This window comes from Talpa occidentalis, unplaced genomic scaffold (assembly GCF_014898055.3).
Source record: "Talpa occidentalis isolate TD23 unplaced genomic scaffold, MPIMG_talOcc4v2.1 talOcc4.2, whole genome shotgun sequence".
Lineage (NCBI taxonomy): Eukaryota > Metazoa > Chordata > Mammalia > Eulipotyphla > Talpidae > Talpa > Talpa occidentalis.
In genome coordinates, this window is record NW_023602073.1 from 67,726,216 (window position 1) to 67,741,664 (window position 15,449).

Consider the following 15,449-nt stretch of genomic DNA (forward strand, 5'->3'; position numbering starts at 1 on the left):
AATGATGAGAAGTAGGAGAAAAGCGCATGGTGCTATGAAAATATAGCAAGTAATTTAGGCTAGTGCGAGAATAAGAAACCATCTTTGGAGAAAGAACTTTTGAATTAAGACTTAAATATCAGTAGGATTTGGGTGAGAAGGGTAGACAAGAACATTTCAGGTAGAGGGAATAAATGCAATAGGCATAGAACATTATGAGTTCAAAGAATTGAAGGAAATCTGGGAAGCCAAGTATTGAGACCTGGAGGAGTGGGGCATAGAGTGAGGAGGACAGAAAGAAGCTGAGTCCAGTTCTAGAAAAACCTGATGACACATAAGAGTGAGGGACATGGTCTCAATGATAAGCATTTATAGAAAGATTTTTCTGGCTGCCATGTGGGTTGGGAGTAGAAATAGATAAGAGATAATAGCAGCTTGGAGTATAGACAGAAGGAGATTAAAAAAATAATTAGTAGAATGAAAGGAAACAAAAATATGACTGGATAGGAAAATGGACCTTTATTCCAAGATTCTAGTTCTTAGAAACAGATATTATTTCCTCAAATAGAGATCATTTGCAGGGAAGAAGATCTTGAGGTAGGATCATAAGTTTAGTTTTAGACATGTTATTTGAGCACGGTTCAGATATAGGTCATTATATACATATAGGTAACTAAAGTTCTGGGAATAAATGGCATCACCAAATGATAGTAAGTATCTGTCCATTAACACAGAACGCCAATTAAAAGCCATTGGCAATAATGATACAAAAGTATATTCAAGTTGTGAAACACTATTTTTTTTTTTTTTTATAAACTTTTTTTTTTTTTTTTTTTAAAGATTTATTTATTTATTTATGCAAGCACTGGGTACAGCCAGAAGCGCGGGAGGGTGAGAGAATTCACCAGAGCCAGAGTGGGGAGCAGAGCAGGCAGAAGGACCGAAGTACACTGCTGAGGGGAGCAGCGGGCGGCAGGAGAGGTCTGCGCGCCATGTGGGACCCTCCTCCGGTGGCCGGGGAGCAGCCGGGGATCAAACCGGTGCTGTGGAGGCTGCGGACAGCTTCGCAACCCAGCGCTCAACCGCTGCGCCACCGGGGAGGCCCGTGAAACACTATTTTGATCATCTCCATTATAGCTTGAATTATCTCATATCCCTGAATATTTCTTACTGAAAAGGAAAATTTGATTTGGTCTGTATGAACCAGATACTGCTTCATAAGAGCTAGTAACATTAGGGAATACAATGTTTATTTTTTTTAATACTAGAGGATCTTATAATGTGATAGAAAAGATAGACAAATGAGTAATTAAAATTACAGGAATAACAAAGCTAATATTACTAAATCATTGGTATATTGGTCAATGTTGTGCGAGTCATTTTTATGGTTTAACTCACTGAGCTCTCTCAATAATCTATTTAGGAGTTTACTATTATATCCCTTTTTTTAGTTCATAGAAGAGGAAACAAAAATTTAAAGAGTCAAAATAACCTGGCCAGGTTAGGCAATTATTTACTAATGGAATCAGGACACCAGATCCAGGTAGTTGGCTCCAAAGGATATAATCTTCACCAAGAAGTCTGTGCAAATATTGTTCCAGTGGTATAAACAAAACACTGGGGGAACAAAGATAGTGGAGTGAATATGTATTTATGTAAAGAGCACTGTGAAGTGGCTGCAGAGAGGTGATATTTGCTCTCAGTTGAAGAATCAGTGGGCGTTTGTCAGCAAGCGCATGAGAGAGCAATATGAGCGTACGCATCAAGACATGTGTTTGAAGAACTGCAGAAAACTCAGTGTGACTGGAGAATAGGTCCCCAGAGGGAAAGTGGTGGGAAGAATTCTAGCAAATACTGAAGGACCAGGTTGAGATGGACTTTATGGGCCAGGTTTAGTGGTTCCGCTGTAACTCGATAGCTAACAAGCAGCACTTAAACATGGAAGTTATATACTAAGATTTGTTTGGGGATATGATTACTTTGGTGACAATATAGAAGATCCAGTGAAAACCAGGGTGTAAGAAAGGAAAGTTTGGCAGTGTTCCAGCCAGGAGATGATTTTATACATGGAAAGATTATGATAGATTTTGGGACCATTATGGTTAGCGCCACAGTACTTAGTGATTGATTATATGTAGAAGGTAAGGGAAAGGAAAGCAGGAAATAGAACTTCTATATTTCTAGTTTCAGGATGGGGCAGGAATACTATCCAAGTACAAAGGGATATCGAAACCTCTTAATCTGACCCATTTTATTTATATATTAGACTCAGAAAGTATAAATGTCAAAAAAGAGCACTTAATATGTGATAAGCACTGTGTTCATCTCTTTACACATTATTTTTTTTAAGTCTTACAAGAACCTAGTAAAATAGGTGGTGTTAGCCTAATTTTTCAGCTAAGAAAAATCAGGGCTCAAACTATAAGAAAGTTGCTCAAGTTCCAATAGCTAGTATGTGGCAGACCTGGGAAGTGACTGCAGGTCTGTTCAATTCTAAACCCATGGTCCTAACACAGTACACAGAGTTTCTCAAGTTTCTGCAGCTAGTTATAGAAGTTTTGAAAGAAGAGTCTGGCTTTTAAAATGAAAGGCTGGCTAATCACCAAAGATGACCAGGGTGTCATTGCCCTGTTGATCTGCCCTAGTGCATGAGCCTGAGTTTAGAATGCTGACCCATGCGTGAACTCTTCCAAAAAAATCTGGCCTTGTAAATACAGATTCACTTCAGCTGAATTCCATGAAACTGATGATTGGACCACATCATCAGCTTTTTCACATTGAGAAACACACTTGGGAAGTGATCCAGAATGAAGTCCTCTGGGCAGCCTGCTTCCTCCTGAATTCAAACTATAGAGGAAGCCAAGTTAATAGTCAGAAAGTTGCTTGATGACAACTGAATAATAGGAAGAGTTATTTGTAAACTTAGTAATTATGAATGTCAACCTAAGAGCCCTTAGGTGTTTTGTTCCACAGTAATAGGAGAAAGACTCTGCTTTTTCCCAGCAGTTATGGCAACAGGCAGACTAGAGAAGACAACATGGGTTCACATACACTTGGATTATTTCCAGAGGCACATCTGTGCTAGAGAGGAAAGAACAAGCACTATTCCCAAGTGCACAGAGACTCAATATACCACATTATATATCACCCATGTTATGGCTATATGATCTGCCTCTTTACGTTCTAAACCAAACTCAATAGCAATCCTTTCCACCAAGTAGGACCTTACTTCATTAAATCCCTAATTAATATTTCTTTTTTTTAAGATTTATTGATTTATACAAGAACTGGGGTACAGTCAGAGGCGCGGGTGGATGAGAAAATTCACCAGAGACACAGCGGGGAGCAGAACAGGCAGACAGACCAAAGACACTACTGAGGGGAGCAGTGGGTGAGGCAGGAGAGGTCTGCCGTGCTATGTGGGTTTTTCCCTGGCCAGCCAGGAGTCGAACCTGCACTGCAGAGGCTGCAGACAGCTTCACAGCCACAGCATGGTATTCAACCTGCTGCGCCACCGGGGAGGCCCCCTGATTAATATTGCATTTACATATACTTTGGTTGCTAGATCATTAACTTGAGGGAGAAGTGTATTTATCATAGCCATTAGTTCTTCAAACACATCATTAGAAATGATTGTTTAGTCCATTCTTAACTAAGACCTTTGCTCCTTAATCTGATTGCTGTTTTATCCTTGGCTCACTTCATTTTGTGTGTCACAAGAACATGGTATCATTAGTTTCCTATTCTTTATTTTGTCTATGTCTTCATGCATTTAACTGACCAAGATGTATTTTTTCCTAAAACCATTATTTAGTAAATTTTCAGTCTACCGAAATAACATGTTGAGTTTATTTCCAAACCATGTAACATAACATAAATATTGCATTTCAGACTCTAACCAAAAACATTTAGCAAATTAATTCTTAAGGTTATGTCTCTAAAACCAACAGGAAGTGGATTCAAGACACCTTTTCTCTGATGGTTATATTGCATTTACCCTGTTATTTCCCTTTGTGTTTCTAGAATGTATATCTACTTTTGCTATATAATCTCCCCACCCTCTCATAATTCCTTACAGTAAAGGTAACTTCATTTAAGTTAGTCAAGTCTTTCTGAGCTAGAAGTTCTTTTCTATTTAATATGGATTTTTACATTCATTTTATGATATATCAAGGTTGGTTTCATTACCGAACTCTCAATAATCATCTTCCTTTCAAATTCTTCAGTGCTAACTCTTCCTTGCTAAGTGTTCCATGTACAAGCTACATGTAGAGAATCCTAACGTAGAATTCAGGAATATTGAGTCTAATCTTTTAACCAATAATGGTTCAGCAAAAGGAATCCCGGCAACAGTCAGAAGTCTGTGATTTAGCGCCATAACATGCAAACAGGCATTTGATTGCTAAGCCTTAGTGTCTTCACCTGTAAAATACGGATATCACTACCTTTGCTTCCTATGATAAATTGTTCAGAGAAATCTGATAAAATATTTTTTGTTTTCAACTTAAGTGAACTCAAAATGATTTTGTCATTCAAGGATGTGTATACAAATATGTGGAATACTTATAATTACTTTGAAATACGCACTAACTTCTTTGGTTAATCTTTCAGACCCCTTGGTCACTGGTGTTCTGGCTTACTTATGAAAAAATCAGAGAGATGAGTGGAGTCAATCCATTTTAAATCCTTACAGATGAAGCCCTTAAAGATACAGTGGTCATTATTGAAATATGGGCATCTGCAACACACACACACCCTGTTATTTCTACCTCTTTAGGAAGACATCTTACTCCACAGAGACTGTGATTCATAGGGGAGCACTTTATTTTTCCCTGGAAACCTGAGTTCTCCTTGACTCCTCTTTTGCTTCAAAACAATTTGGTTGGATCACACAGTGCCACCCCATGAGACACCCAGCACAGAATTTCCTAAAGAAGAATCAAACCCTGAACAAGTACTAACCCTGGGCAAGAAGATTTGACCTTTGAGATGCTATTCTATGCTGAAGAGTCTGCTGAGAGAAGTACCAGAGAGAGACAACATCTCAGACACCAAGTAGACAATAAGGAATATGGAAGAATACATACATACCTAGTGATAAAGAAATATATTTAACCTGTTATGTCAGTATTTACATTTAAGATGTGATAATTCACTTTTATGTTGTTAAAGTGCACATACTGTAAATTAATGGGATGAGGTGAATGAAGATTTATGAATAAACACTTTGAGTTTCCCTAGTATTAAAGGAAGTTATGTACCTTTTCTTGCCGAGAGGATGAGAAAAATCAAGTTGATATGATGTTTGAATTTCAAGGAAGAACGCAACCTTCTGTCAGTGTCCCATCGTTGGACGTGTGTTCATTGGTTAGCACTTCACTTGACATGCAAAGGACTTCCTGACAGCCACAGACTCTGAATTTTCATGAAAACAAATATATTTGCTTTGATACATATTCTGTTACAACTTGGATTTGTCTCTAGTTCTCAAGAATCTCAGCATATAAAAAATGCAACTTATTTGCTTAAAGCTCAGGTAGATAGATCCTATTTATAAGATATCTCCTGAAATTATCAGCCTTTTGGTGGTATTTAAAAAGTAAGGCTGAAATGCAGTCAACCAATTCTCACATAACACTAAGGGCGCTAGAGAGAAAGAGGGAGAGAGAGAGAGAACTCAAAATACACTGAAGCCATCGCTAGTCTGAATCTTACTCAGTTTGACAAAGCTTACTGACAAAAAGTATAAAAAAAAAAAAGTATAAATTGTCTGGCACACAGTTATGTCTCTAATCATGGAATCAAATCGCTTTTCTTATTTTAGAAAGATGAGAAATTTCTTCATATTCACCTATGTTTTACCTGCTCCCCCAACCTCAGACAGTGGGTATTTCTAGCCTGATAGCTACAGTTATAGGTTGAGGATATAACTATCAAATAGGAAGACTCGAAAAGCTCAGACCCAAGAAAGACCTTGGAAATAACCAAACAATTTGTTATAATGAACATGGATAATGTTAAGTAAAAGAAAGTTTACAAGTGCTTTGTGGTTGCATTAATGCATAATCACTGCCATTTCAAGAGTGGATGTATATCTTAAAATATATTTTAATGTGAAGTATTAATATGCAGTGGCTTATTGTCCATAGAATTTGTAGTATGTGGAGTTTAATCTCTTAAAATCATTTTCAATTGCATTTGTCAATCTGTATAAATGTAGTTGTTAAATATATTTAAAATCATATTATGTATTTAAATTCCCAAGTATTCTATATTGGAATCACTTTGGGGAACTTTTTCTTTATGTTCTATAATTTTTTAAATTAAGTGAAGAGTGGATCAAAATAATCAAAATAATCAGACCATAAAAAAAATTATTTAGCTTTATTATTTGAGAGGCTTGGGTTGTAAACTAATCCTCAGTATCTGGATTCAACATGAATAACTGGAATTTTTTAATATTAAATGATGCAAGATCATCTGGTTTAATCTGCTCATTTTACATGTTAGGAACTTGAAGCCCAGAGAAGTAGAGTTGTTCATCTCATAAGTTAGTAGCAGAGCCAGGAAAAAAAAAAAAAAGATTTTCTAACTTTTATAATTGACAGTTACTGTGCACTAATTAAGTGCTGAGTAAATAACCTTATGCCATCTTAACACTGGCCATGGCTCTTGAATCCTCCAAAAATGAGATTTTTCATTATGGCATATTTTGTCTTGTACATCTTAAATGAATTTGAATTGCCATTAGCATAAATTTTAGAGTGAAGTCACCATGCTCTAGCTTGAACATTAAGACCCTCCATAATCTGACCAAATCTATAATTAGACCAAATCCTGTATAACCAAGATATATCCAATTGTATTCATTCTTTTCCATTAAAATAATATTCATGAATGTATCTTGGGATGCTGCTTTATTTTGAACAATTTGAATCCTCTTGTTCTCCAGAGTAATTAACAATTAAAAAAAAGGAATACAATTTTCAGTAATTTTGTGTCCATACTGGAAGGCTTAACCATTTTATTCTATCTTTATTATAATACTGTAATATAGAATATTTCTCTTCAGTTCAGTAATTGGTAACAATTAACTTCTAAGTTTCTTTTCCTTCTTTTCTTTTTCCCTTCCCAAATCATTTTTCTCAGTGAAAAAGTTATTTTTAATTATATAGTTATTTATATGTATAAATTAATTAGCATATATTGAAATAATCCTTTAAATTTTTTTCCCATTTTTTAACTCTCAAAGGCAATGCAGTAGAAAGATCAATTTTTTAAAGATTATGTTTATTGAGATGTTCATTTACAGCACTGTATATGTTTTAGGTATGTAGGTTCACACCTCTACAAAAGTATGTATCACGCTACATCTATCACCAAAGCCCTAACACTCCTCCACCATAATCCTTTGGGCCCCCTCCCCTATAGGTTCCTATCTCCTCTCTGACAGATTTCAAAGGTTTTCTTTGGTGTGCTTGCATTTGTTCCTTGCTTTGTTTCTTTGTATTACACATACAAATGAAATCATCTGGTATTTGATTTTCTACTTCTGACTTATTTTACTTAGTGTAATCCCCTGCATCCTATCCATATTGTCACAAATGGCAAGATTTCATACATTTTATAGTTGACTAGTATTCCACTATGTATATACTACATGTTCTTTATCCTTTCACCTGTCATTGGACACAGGTTGTTTCTATAATTTGACTGGTAAACAGTGTTGCAATGAACATAGCTGTGTACATATCACTTAGAATTGTTTTTTTTTTAATTATCATTATTCATTATTATATTTATTTGATTATCATTATTCATTATTATAATTTTAATTATCATTATTTCCTGATAGTCCCAGGAAAGGGACTACTATATCATATGTTAGATCTATTTTTAATGTTTTGAGGACCATCCATATTGTTTTCCATAGAGGCTGGACTAGTCACAAGTCTATATTCCCAATAACAGTATAAGATTGTTCCTATCTTCTACATGTTCTTGCCAACACTTTTTTGTTGCTGGTCTTTTTGATATGGGCCACACTCACTGGAGTGTGTTGGTATCTTAGTGTGGTTTTGATTTGCATTTCCCTAAGATAAGCTGATGACGAGAATTTTTTCATATGCCTGTTGGACATGTGTGTGTCTTCTTTGGAGAAGTGTCTATTTAGCTCTTCTGCCTATTTTTGATTGGTTATTTTTTTAATGCTGAGTTGTATGAATTCTTTGTATATTTCAGATAATTAGCCCCTTGTTAGGTCTATGATGTACAAATACTTTCTCCCATTCAGTAGGGTGTCTTTTTGTTTTAATGATAATTTATTTGCTGTGTAAAAACTAAACTAAGAGATAACATTTCTAAATTTGTTTTTAGTGAGGAATAATGTGTCTTTATCAAGTGTTCAAAATCCTACTTAATTATAAGCCAAGTAATAGGGCCACTTGGTGGGAGAGACATGTCTTATTTTTATAGAAATCTTCACTCTCATTAGTAGTACTAATTTGGTACTCAATGAAAATTGATCATAGTTACATTTAACATGAATCAATTTTGTCCTTGTTAGTTTAAGGATCTGTGACTATTATAAGACTAGTCTGAAATTTCTCTCACTTTGCTAAGAGGGAAACATTCAATTACGTCTTTAATGTAAAAAAAATGAGATTACATCACCTTCAAATGTTTAGATACAACTATTTATATTTGAAAGTTGTATACGTTCTCTGTTCATGAAAATAGATTACACAGGATCTCCATTTTAAAACTTTAATATTTGGTGATTGAAAAAATTGGTGAGGGACATTAAATTCTCTTCCCTCCAATTATACCAGGAGTCTGTAAAGATGAATGCCAAGTGAATATACATTTCTACAAATACCAGGTAATGACAAAGAAAGACTGAGCACGAATCCTAATGACATTTATCCTATTTCGGGTCTTTTTCTGAGAGTAATACAACTATGATCAACAAGTCACTTCACTTCTCTTGATTTTTCAGTTATTTTTAGGATAAAGTGATTGAACTCTAGAATCTTAACTGCATATATTTGAAGGGGGCCATTATATCGACATGTGAAAAATAGGATTTAAAAAATTACTGGGATTCATCTTTCCTGGATTGAAATTATTTCTCATATTTCAAGATTGGGAAAGGTCCATTTAAACCTTTAAGTTTAATACAATCTTATATGGCTGGCTTGTCTCATCTGAAAATCCATCCTTCACAGATTAGCAGAGTTATCTTCCTTCAGGTAACTCCAGGCATGTCACCTCATAATATTACCTTCATACACACATAATAAAAATAAAAATGTTTAATATTATATCAAAGACCCTCTCAATCTGATTCCAACCCCACTTTTCAAACTCTGCATTTCACAGCATGTCTGCACACTACCTTTTTGTAAATGCATTGCTCAACTTACTTCTCTGAAGCTGTTCTTCACCTGCTGTTTCTCATACAGTGTTCAATGCTGTGCTCTCTACCTAAATGTCCATTGTCATCACACAGTCAGCTTCATTGTCATTGTTTGAATCCCTACTTTAGTAGCTAGAATGATCACATACCACCTGATCTCTGAATCTTCAACATCTTTAACATCTCTGTGCTCCCATTGCTTTCCCTACTAGGGATGTCTGTCTGGATGGATGTATGTCTGCTTCCCCTAAACAGAATGAACTGCTTGAAACCTAGGACCATGTACTACATCTCTGTATCCTTTATAAACTTCAAATAGCAGCCACTTAAAAGGTACTGGTTGAATTCAAATGCTTTTTTTTGCAGTGGAGAGAGTAAAATATATTAAGTATCATTATGTTATATGATGTTTTCCCTTTATCTTCAGAATAACTACATTGGGTTAGGAACAGTGATTTCATGAAATTCTTTACCATATTCAGTGTTCAATTACATTTTCAACAAATATATGTGTGTTTAAATGTTTATAGCCATTAAAATTTTAATAATTCATCTGTTTCATAGCTGTTCACAAAGATCAAGAATGTAATAGTTTTAAATAATACAAACTGGCTGGTTAATAGTTAACACCTATGTGCTGGGTTTATATTATTCTTCAGTTTGGAGTGTATGAAAACTATATCATAAATTTGGTCTTCAATGATACCATCCAAGTGCACCTTTTTACCCACTCAAGTGTTTCATCATTTTTGAACTTTGAAGAATACATGATTATTTTTCTCTCCCCACACTTTACCCCCAACAGGCTGCTGTGATTGTCAACAGCAGCAGGAGCCACTTTGAAGGTTTTATAAAAGCAGATGAAGATGCTTAAAGATGTCTGTTTGCTGAAAATATCTGGTAACAAACAGGAATACTTGTGAGTAAATATAGTGTATTATTCTGATTTTTAAAATAAATGTTTTAAAATTCTCAATTGGTTGTTAAGGGCTTTGCTTTGTCCTGGTGTGGTACATTTTTCAGTTAAAATAATAAACATTTTGGAGATAATTTTTAGATCTTAATTTTTTACTTCCACAATTGAAATAGAAAATTTAGGTTTAATTCAGAATGTCAGGTTTCAAATATTTACATTAGCAAAAATGATGCTCATCCCCCATTACAATAAATTTATGAGTGCTTGCTATTAACTTAGTTCTGTTCTAAAGCTGTTTAATTGCTGCCAACCCCTTAACATCTTGTTCCTCAAGGTTCTGTTCTTAGCCATTTTATCAATTTTCATTCTCTCTCCAGAAAGGAAAACTTTTTTGTAAACTCAACTCCTCAGTTTAGGCTAGAAATTCCCAAACTCATAATTGGCATTTCAATAAATGGTAAATATTACCATTATATCTTTTTGGTCCTTATTTTACTCTCAGCTTTAGCCATTTTTTCTCAAATGCTAACTATATATCTCTACCAGGATAGCCCACAGTCCTTTTGAGCTTAAAATTTCCAATACTAAATCAGTATTTTGAACCAATCCATTGCCTTCACAATTTGCTCTTTCTTCAAGATTCTCCGGTACACTCCACACCCAGTACCATAGCCATGAAACCCCAGGACTGTATGATTTCACATTGTTTTTCTTTTCTTATTTTACAGAATGTATAAATATGTTTATTAAAAAATGTTAACTATAGTTCAATAGCTCATATACATAGATTCAGAAATCAATGAGCACCACATCACATCCATTATGATGGTAATTACTAAGCAAAAAAAAAAAAAACCCAGAAATTTACAAATGTTGGTGAGAATGTGGGAAAGCTGGAATACCTGGGTATTGCTGGGGAGAATATAAAATGGTACAACCACTACAACAAACAGTATGCCAATTTTTAAATCAATTAAATATAGAATTACCATATGATCCAACAATTACATCTCTATGCATATACCTAAAAGAATTGAAAGCAGGGATTTGAACCAATGTTCATAGCAGCATTTTTCACATGGCCAAAAGGAAAAAAAGTCAAATGTCCATTATGAATGAATGAATACATAAAATGTGGCATAAACATATAATGGGCTACTAGTCATCCTTGAAAAGGAAGGAAATTCTGGGACATGCTCCAAGGTTGACTCTTGTAAACATGCTTAGTGCTAAAGCCAGTTATAAATGGACACATCTCATATGATTCAACTTATATGAAATACCTAGAATAATCAAATCCACAATAACAGAAAAGAAAATATAGTGGTGGTTACCATGGGCTGGAACAGAAGACAATAGTCAGAATTTAATGGGTACAGCTTTCAGTTTGGATTGATGACAAAGTTCTGGAGATGGTGGTGGTTGCACATCTATGTAAATATACTTAATGAACGTGCCACTAACCTGTACATTTAGAAATGGTTAAAATGCTAATTTTTAGATTATGTATATTTTACTACAATACAAAAGTCTGAAAAACATTTTAAAAATTAAATAAGGGGCCCCTCTGGTGGCTCAAGGGGTTAACACACAGCACTATGATCCCCAGCCAGGGAGCTGACCCACATGGCGCAGCAGACCTCTCCTATCTTGCTTGCCACTCCCCTCAGCAGTGTATTTCAGTCAATCTGCCTGTTCTGCTCCCCACTCTGTCTCTGGTATATCCTCTCACCCCCTGCATCTCTGGCCTGCACCCCAGCTTTTATATGCATAAAAAAATAAAACTTAAAAAAAATTTTTTAAATGTGAGAATATATTAGCAAACTGAATTCAGTATTGTAATAAAAGATAATATATCATACCTAATTGAGGTTTATCTCAGGAATATAACATTCAAAAACTAATCAATATAATTTACCTTATTAACAAGGAAAAAACATCTTCTCAATATTCTCTTATGATAAAAGTTCTCAACAAACTAGGAGAAGAAGGAAACCTCCTTAACCAGATAAAAGGCATCTAAGTAAAATCTATATCTAACATTGTACTTGTGAAAGACTAAAGGCTTGCTCCCTAAATCAGGAACAACATAAAAATATACACTCTCACTATTCCTATTCAAAACTGTACTAGAGGTCTTAGTCATACAATGAAGCCAGAAAGAAAAAAAAGACATGTCTTTTGGAAAGGAAGACCTAAAATTGCCTTTATTCATAGATAATTGTGCAAAAAATTACAAGGCATCTACAAGAAATCTACTAGAATTTATAAGTGAGTTTTAGCAAAGTCACAAGATATAAGGTCAATATACAAAAATTATATACTATTTTATACCGCCAATGAAAAATTAGAAACTAATTTTTTTTAAATATCATTTACAATTAAAAATATGAAACACTTAGGAACTATATTTTTTCACTGAAAACTACAAAATAGTGCTGAAAGAAATTAAAGAAAACCTTAAATAATGGGCTGGTAAGCCATGACCATGGACTGAAAGACTAAATATTGCTCCAAAGACAATTCTCGAATTGCACTCTACCTACAATGCAATCCTATTAAAAAATCCCAACAGATTATCTTTTAATTGCAGAAATTGCCAAGTATATTCTAAAATGCATATGGAAAATCCACAACCTTTAAACAGTGAAAACAACTTTGAGGGTGAAAGGTTGAAGGATTCTGTTACTTAATTTCACATTTAAGCACTTTGGATAATAATTAAAACTGTGTGGTACGGGCATAAAGAACAGGATATAGAGTCCAGGAATACTCACCCTCTCAATATGTGGTCAATTAATTTTGGCAAAAGTGCCAAGCTAATTTAAATAGGAAAGTATAGTCTTTGCCATAAATGGCACTATAACAATCAGATAATCTTTTGCAAAAATAAAACAAAACCTCTAGTCCCCTCACAGCATCTATAAAAATTAATTCAAAATGAATCACAAGACTTAAAATTAGAACTAAAATACAAAAACTAAAATTAGGAAACATCTACAAGAAAACTGAAGTGTTTAACTCTTGGCTTAGAGATTTCTTGGGAAACACAAAATCTACTACCTAAGGAAGAAAAAATATGCGAATAATTAATCTCATGAAAATTATGATGAAGTTTTTCTTCAAAAGACAGTGTTACCTGAAAATGAAATGACAAAACATAGAAAACAGTTCAGAACACATTATCTGATAATGACATATCCAGAATATATAAGAACTCTTATAATTCAAAAGTAAAAAAATGGGCAAAGAACTTGATCAGAAGATAGATGATGGCAGATTAATACATGAAAAATATCCAAAATTATTAAGGAAATACAAATAAAAAAATAAGATTCCATTTTAGAATAGAAGAATGTCTAAATAAAAAGACTGATAATACCAGCTGCTTATGAGGACACAGAGCACCTCATATTGTTAATAGAAATGAAAAATGATAGTCATTTTGGGGGAAAAAGTTGACAGTTTCTTATAAAGTTAACATATATTTGTCATGACCCAGGAAAACTATTCCTAGAAATGAATGTTTATATCAGCAATATTGATAATTACCCAAACTTGGAAATAACCTGAAACTCTATCATCTAGTGAATAAATATGGCATTCCATACAATGGAAATTATTCAATAAAAATGAACTATTTTTACAGACAGCACGAATGAATTCAAAGGTATTATGCTAGGTGATGGATGTCAGACACAAGAAGTCACATACTGTATTATTCTATTTACATGACATTCTGGAAATGACAAAACTATGGGGTGAGTAGTTGGCAAGGACTGAGCCCATGGGAGGGGGTGGATATATACTGCAAAGACGCATGAGGAAATTTTCTGGATAATGTAAACGTTTCATATTTTAGCTGTGGTGACATCCATTCACAACTCTATACACTTAACACATTTGTGGTAGCAGTCACTAGAGACAACTGCCACATCACGTGGAAGCGCCCACTTCCCTCCTTAAGGAAGCACAGGAGGCCCTAGAGGCACATGGTGGCGGTGAATCCCATAGATGGAGACGCTGGGACTTACACTGTTAGGCCAGGGTTAAATTAAGCACTGTCTTGATTTTATGTATATTGAATTCCTAATAGATTGAAATGTGAATGAGTGAAGTGGAAAAGTGCAGGCAAACTGTGAGAAACTCCCAAGAATGGGTTTTTGCAATGGACACGATTCTAATGTAGACCTAATTGTGCTTTCCCCCCTTCCATTCCCTTGCCCTTGACAAATCTCCTAAGGCTTACCTTGGTAAGATGCAGGTGAGGAAAAAGAACAAGCATCCAGCCTGGAGGCCCTCTACCACAGTAGACAAGGCAAGTTGGACGCCCTGTTTCTTCCATTCCTTTTGCTCTCCTTTTGACGAGTCTAGTTCTGTGCTAGCTGCTTGAGTTCATAAATAAATGCCTGCAAAGTTGGGATGCCAGAGTCCAGCAAACAAAAGAGCAAAGAACATACCCGATAATTTTGGGCAAGAAAACATTTAACAACCTGCCAATCCCATATTGTATTTAACCCTCATAACAAACTGATCAATGCAAATGATCACACAGATTCAAAGTAGGGAGTGTTAACACCTTGCTGGGAGTCAGTCATGAGGTGCAGCACAAGTAAGCCCCCGCCCCTGCGGGGTGCAAGGCCTCCCCCTGGGAGTACCCAGGGCTCTCCGTGAGTGAGTTCAGGCCCCGAGGCCCAGGCCCCGGCCCTTGCATCTCCATGTCTGCTTCCAGTTTTCCCAAGGGCCAGCGCCTCGCCTGGAGGACAGCCCAGTTGGAGTAAATTGCATGAAAGTAACAACCTCCTGCTCTTTTCTTCCCCCAAACCCTTTGCTGGGCCTCACCCTGCAGCCTCCAGAGTCCAACAGCTCGGAGAAACAGGCGGCTCCCAATTTTGCCACCTCTTACCTCCCTGAGAGGCCCCTGAGAACCCCAAAACCCCTCCTGACCGCAAGTGGTCCCTGCCCTGGTCCCTGCACGGACCACCCCGGGGGCCGCGGGCGGTGAGACCCCGACGCGGGCCGGGCCCGCCGCCCGCGGCCGGAAGCGAGAGCCACGCGCCGGAGATACCTGCGCGGCGGCGCAACCGTGGCGGTTGGTGGGGCCCGGGGCTTACCAGTCAGCGCGAGTTCCCAGCC

General features: G+C 35.9%; 1 protein-coding gene and 1 long non-coding RNA gene across 7 annotated transcripts in view; one reads left to right on the forward strand and one right to left on the reverse strand.

The window, feature by feature from the left end:
• The window catches only part of SLC25A27 (solute carrier family 25 member 27), a 23,471-nt gene extending 17,333 nt beyond the window's left edge, over positions 1-6,138 (forward strand). For 4 of the 6 annotated variants that reach the window (XM_054698854.1, XM_037519839.2, XM_054698853.1 and 1 more), the window contains one exon: positions 4,591-4,799. In XM_054698854.1, the coding sequence (XP_054554829.1) occupies positions 4,591-4,662 (72 nt within the window). In that variant the 3' untranslated portion in view covers positions 4,663-4,799. Of the gene's footprint in view, positions 1-4,590 lie in introns of all 6 variants that reach the window. The other 2 variants (XM_037519836.2, XM_037519837.2) reach the window with 2 other exon arrangements.
• The window catches only part of LOC119252539 (uncharacterized), a 16,200-nt gene extending 903 nt beyond the window's left edge, over positions 1-15,297 (reverse strand). Inside the window, exons 1-3 of the long non-coding RNA XR_005126840.2 lie at positions 15,156-15,297; positions 14,563-14,722; positions 5,241-5,394 (exon numbers count right to left, since the gene is read on the reverse strand). This is a non-coding gene — a long non-coding RNA (uncharacterized LOC119252539). The remainder of the gene's footprint in view (positions 1-5,240; positions 5,395-14,562; positions 14,723-15,155) is intronic.
• Between the last annotated feature and the right edge of the window lie 152 nt (positions 15,298-15,449).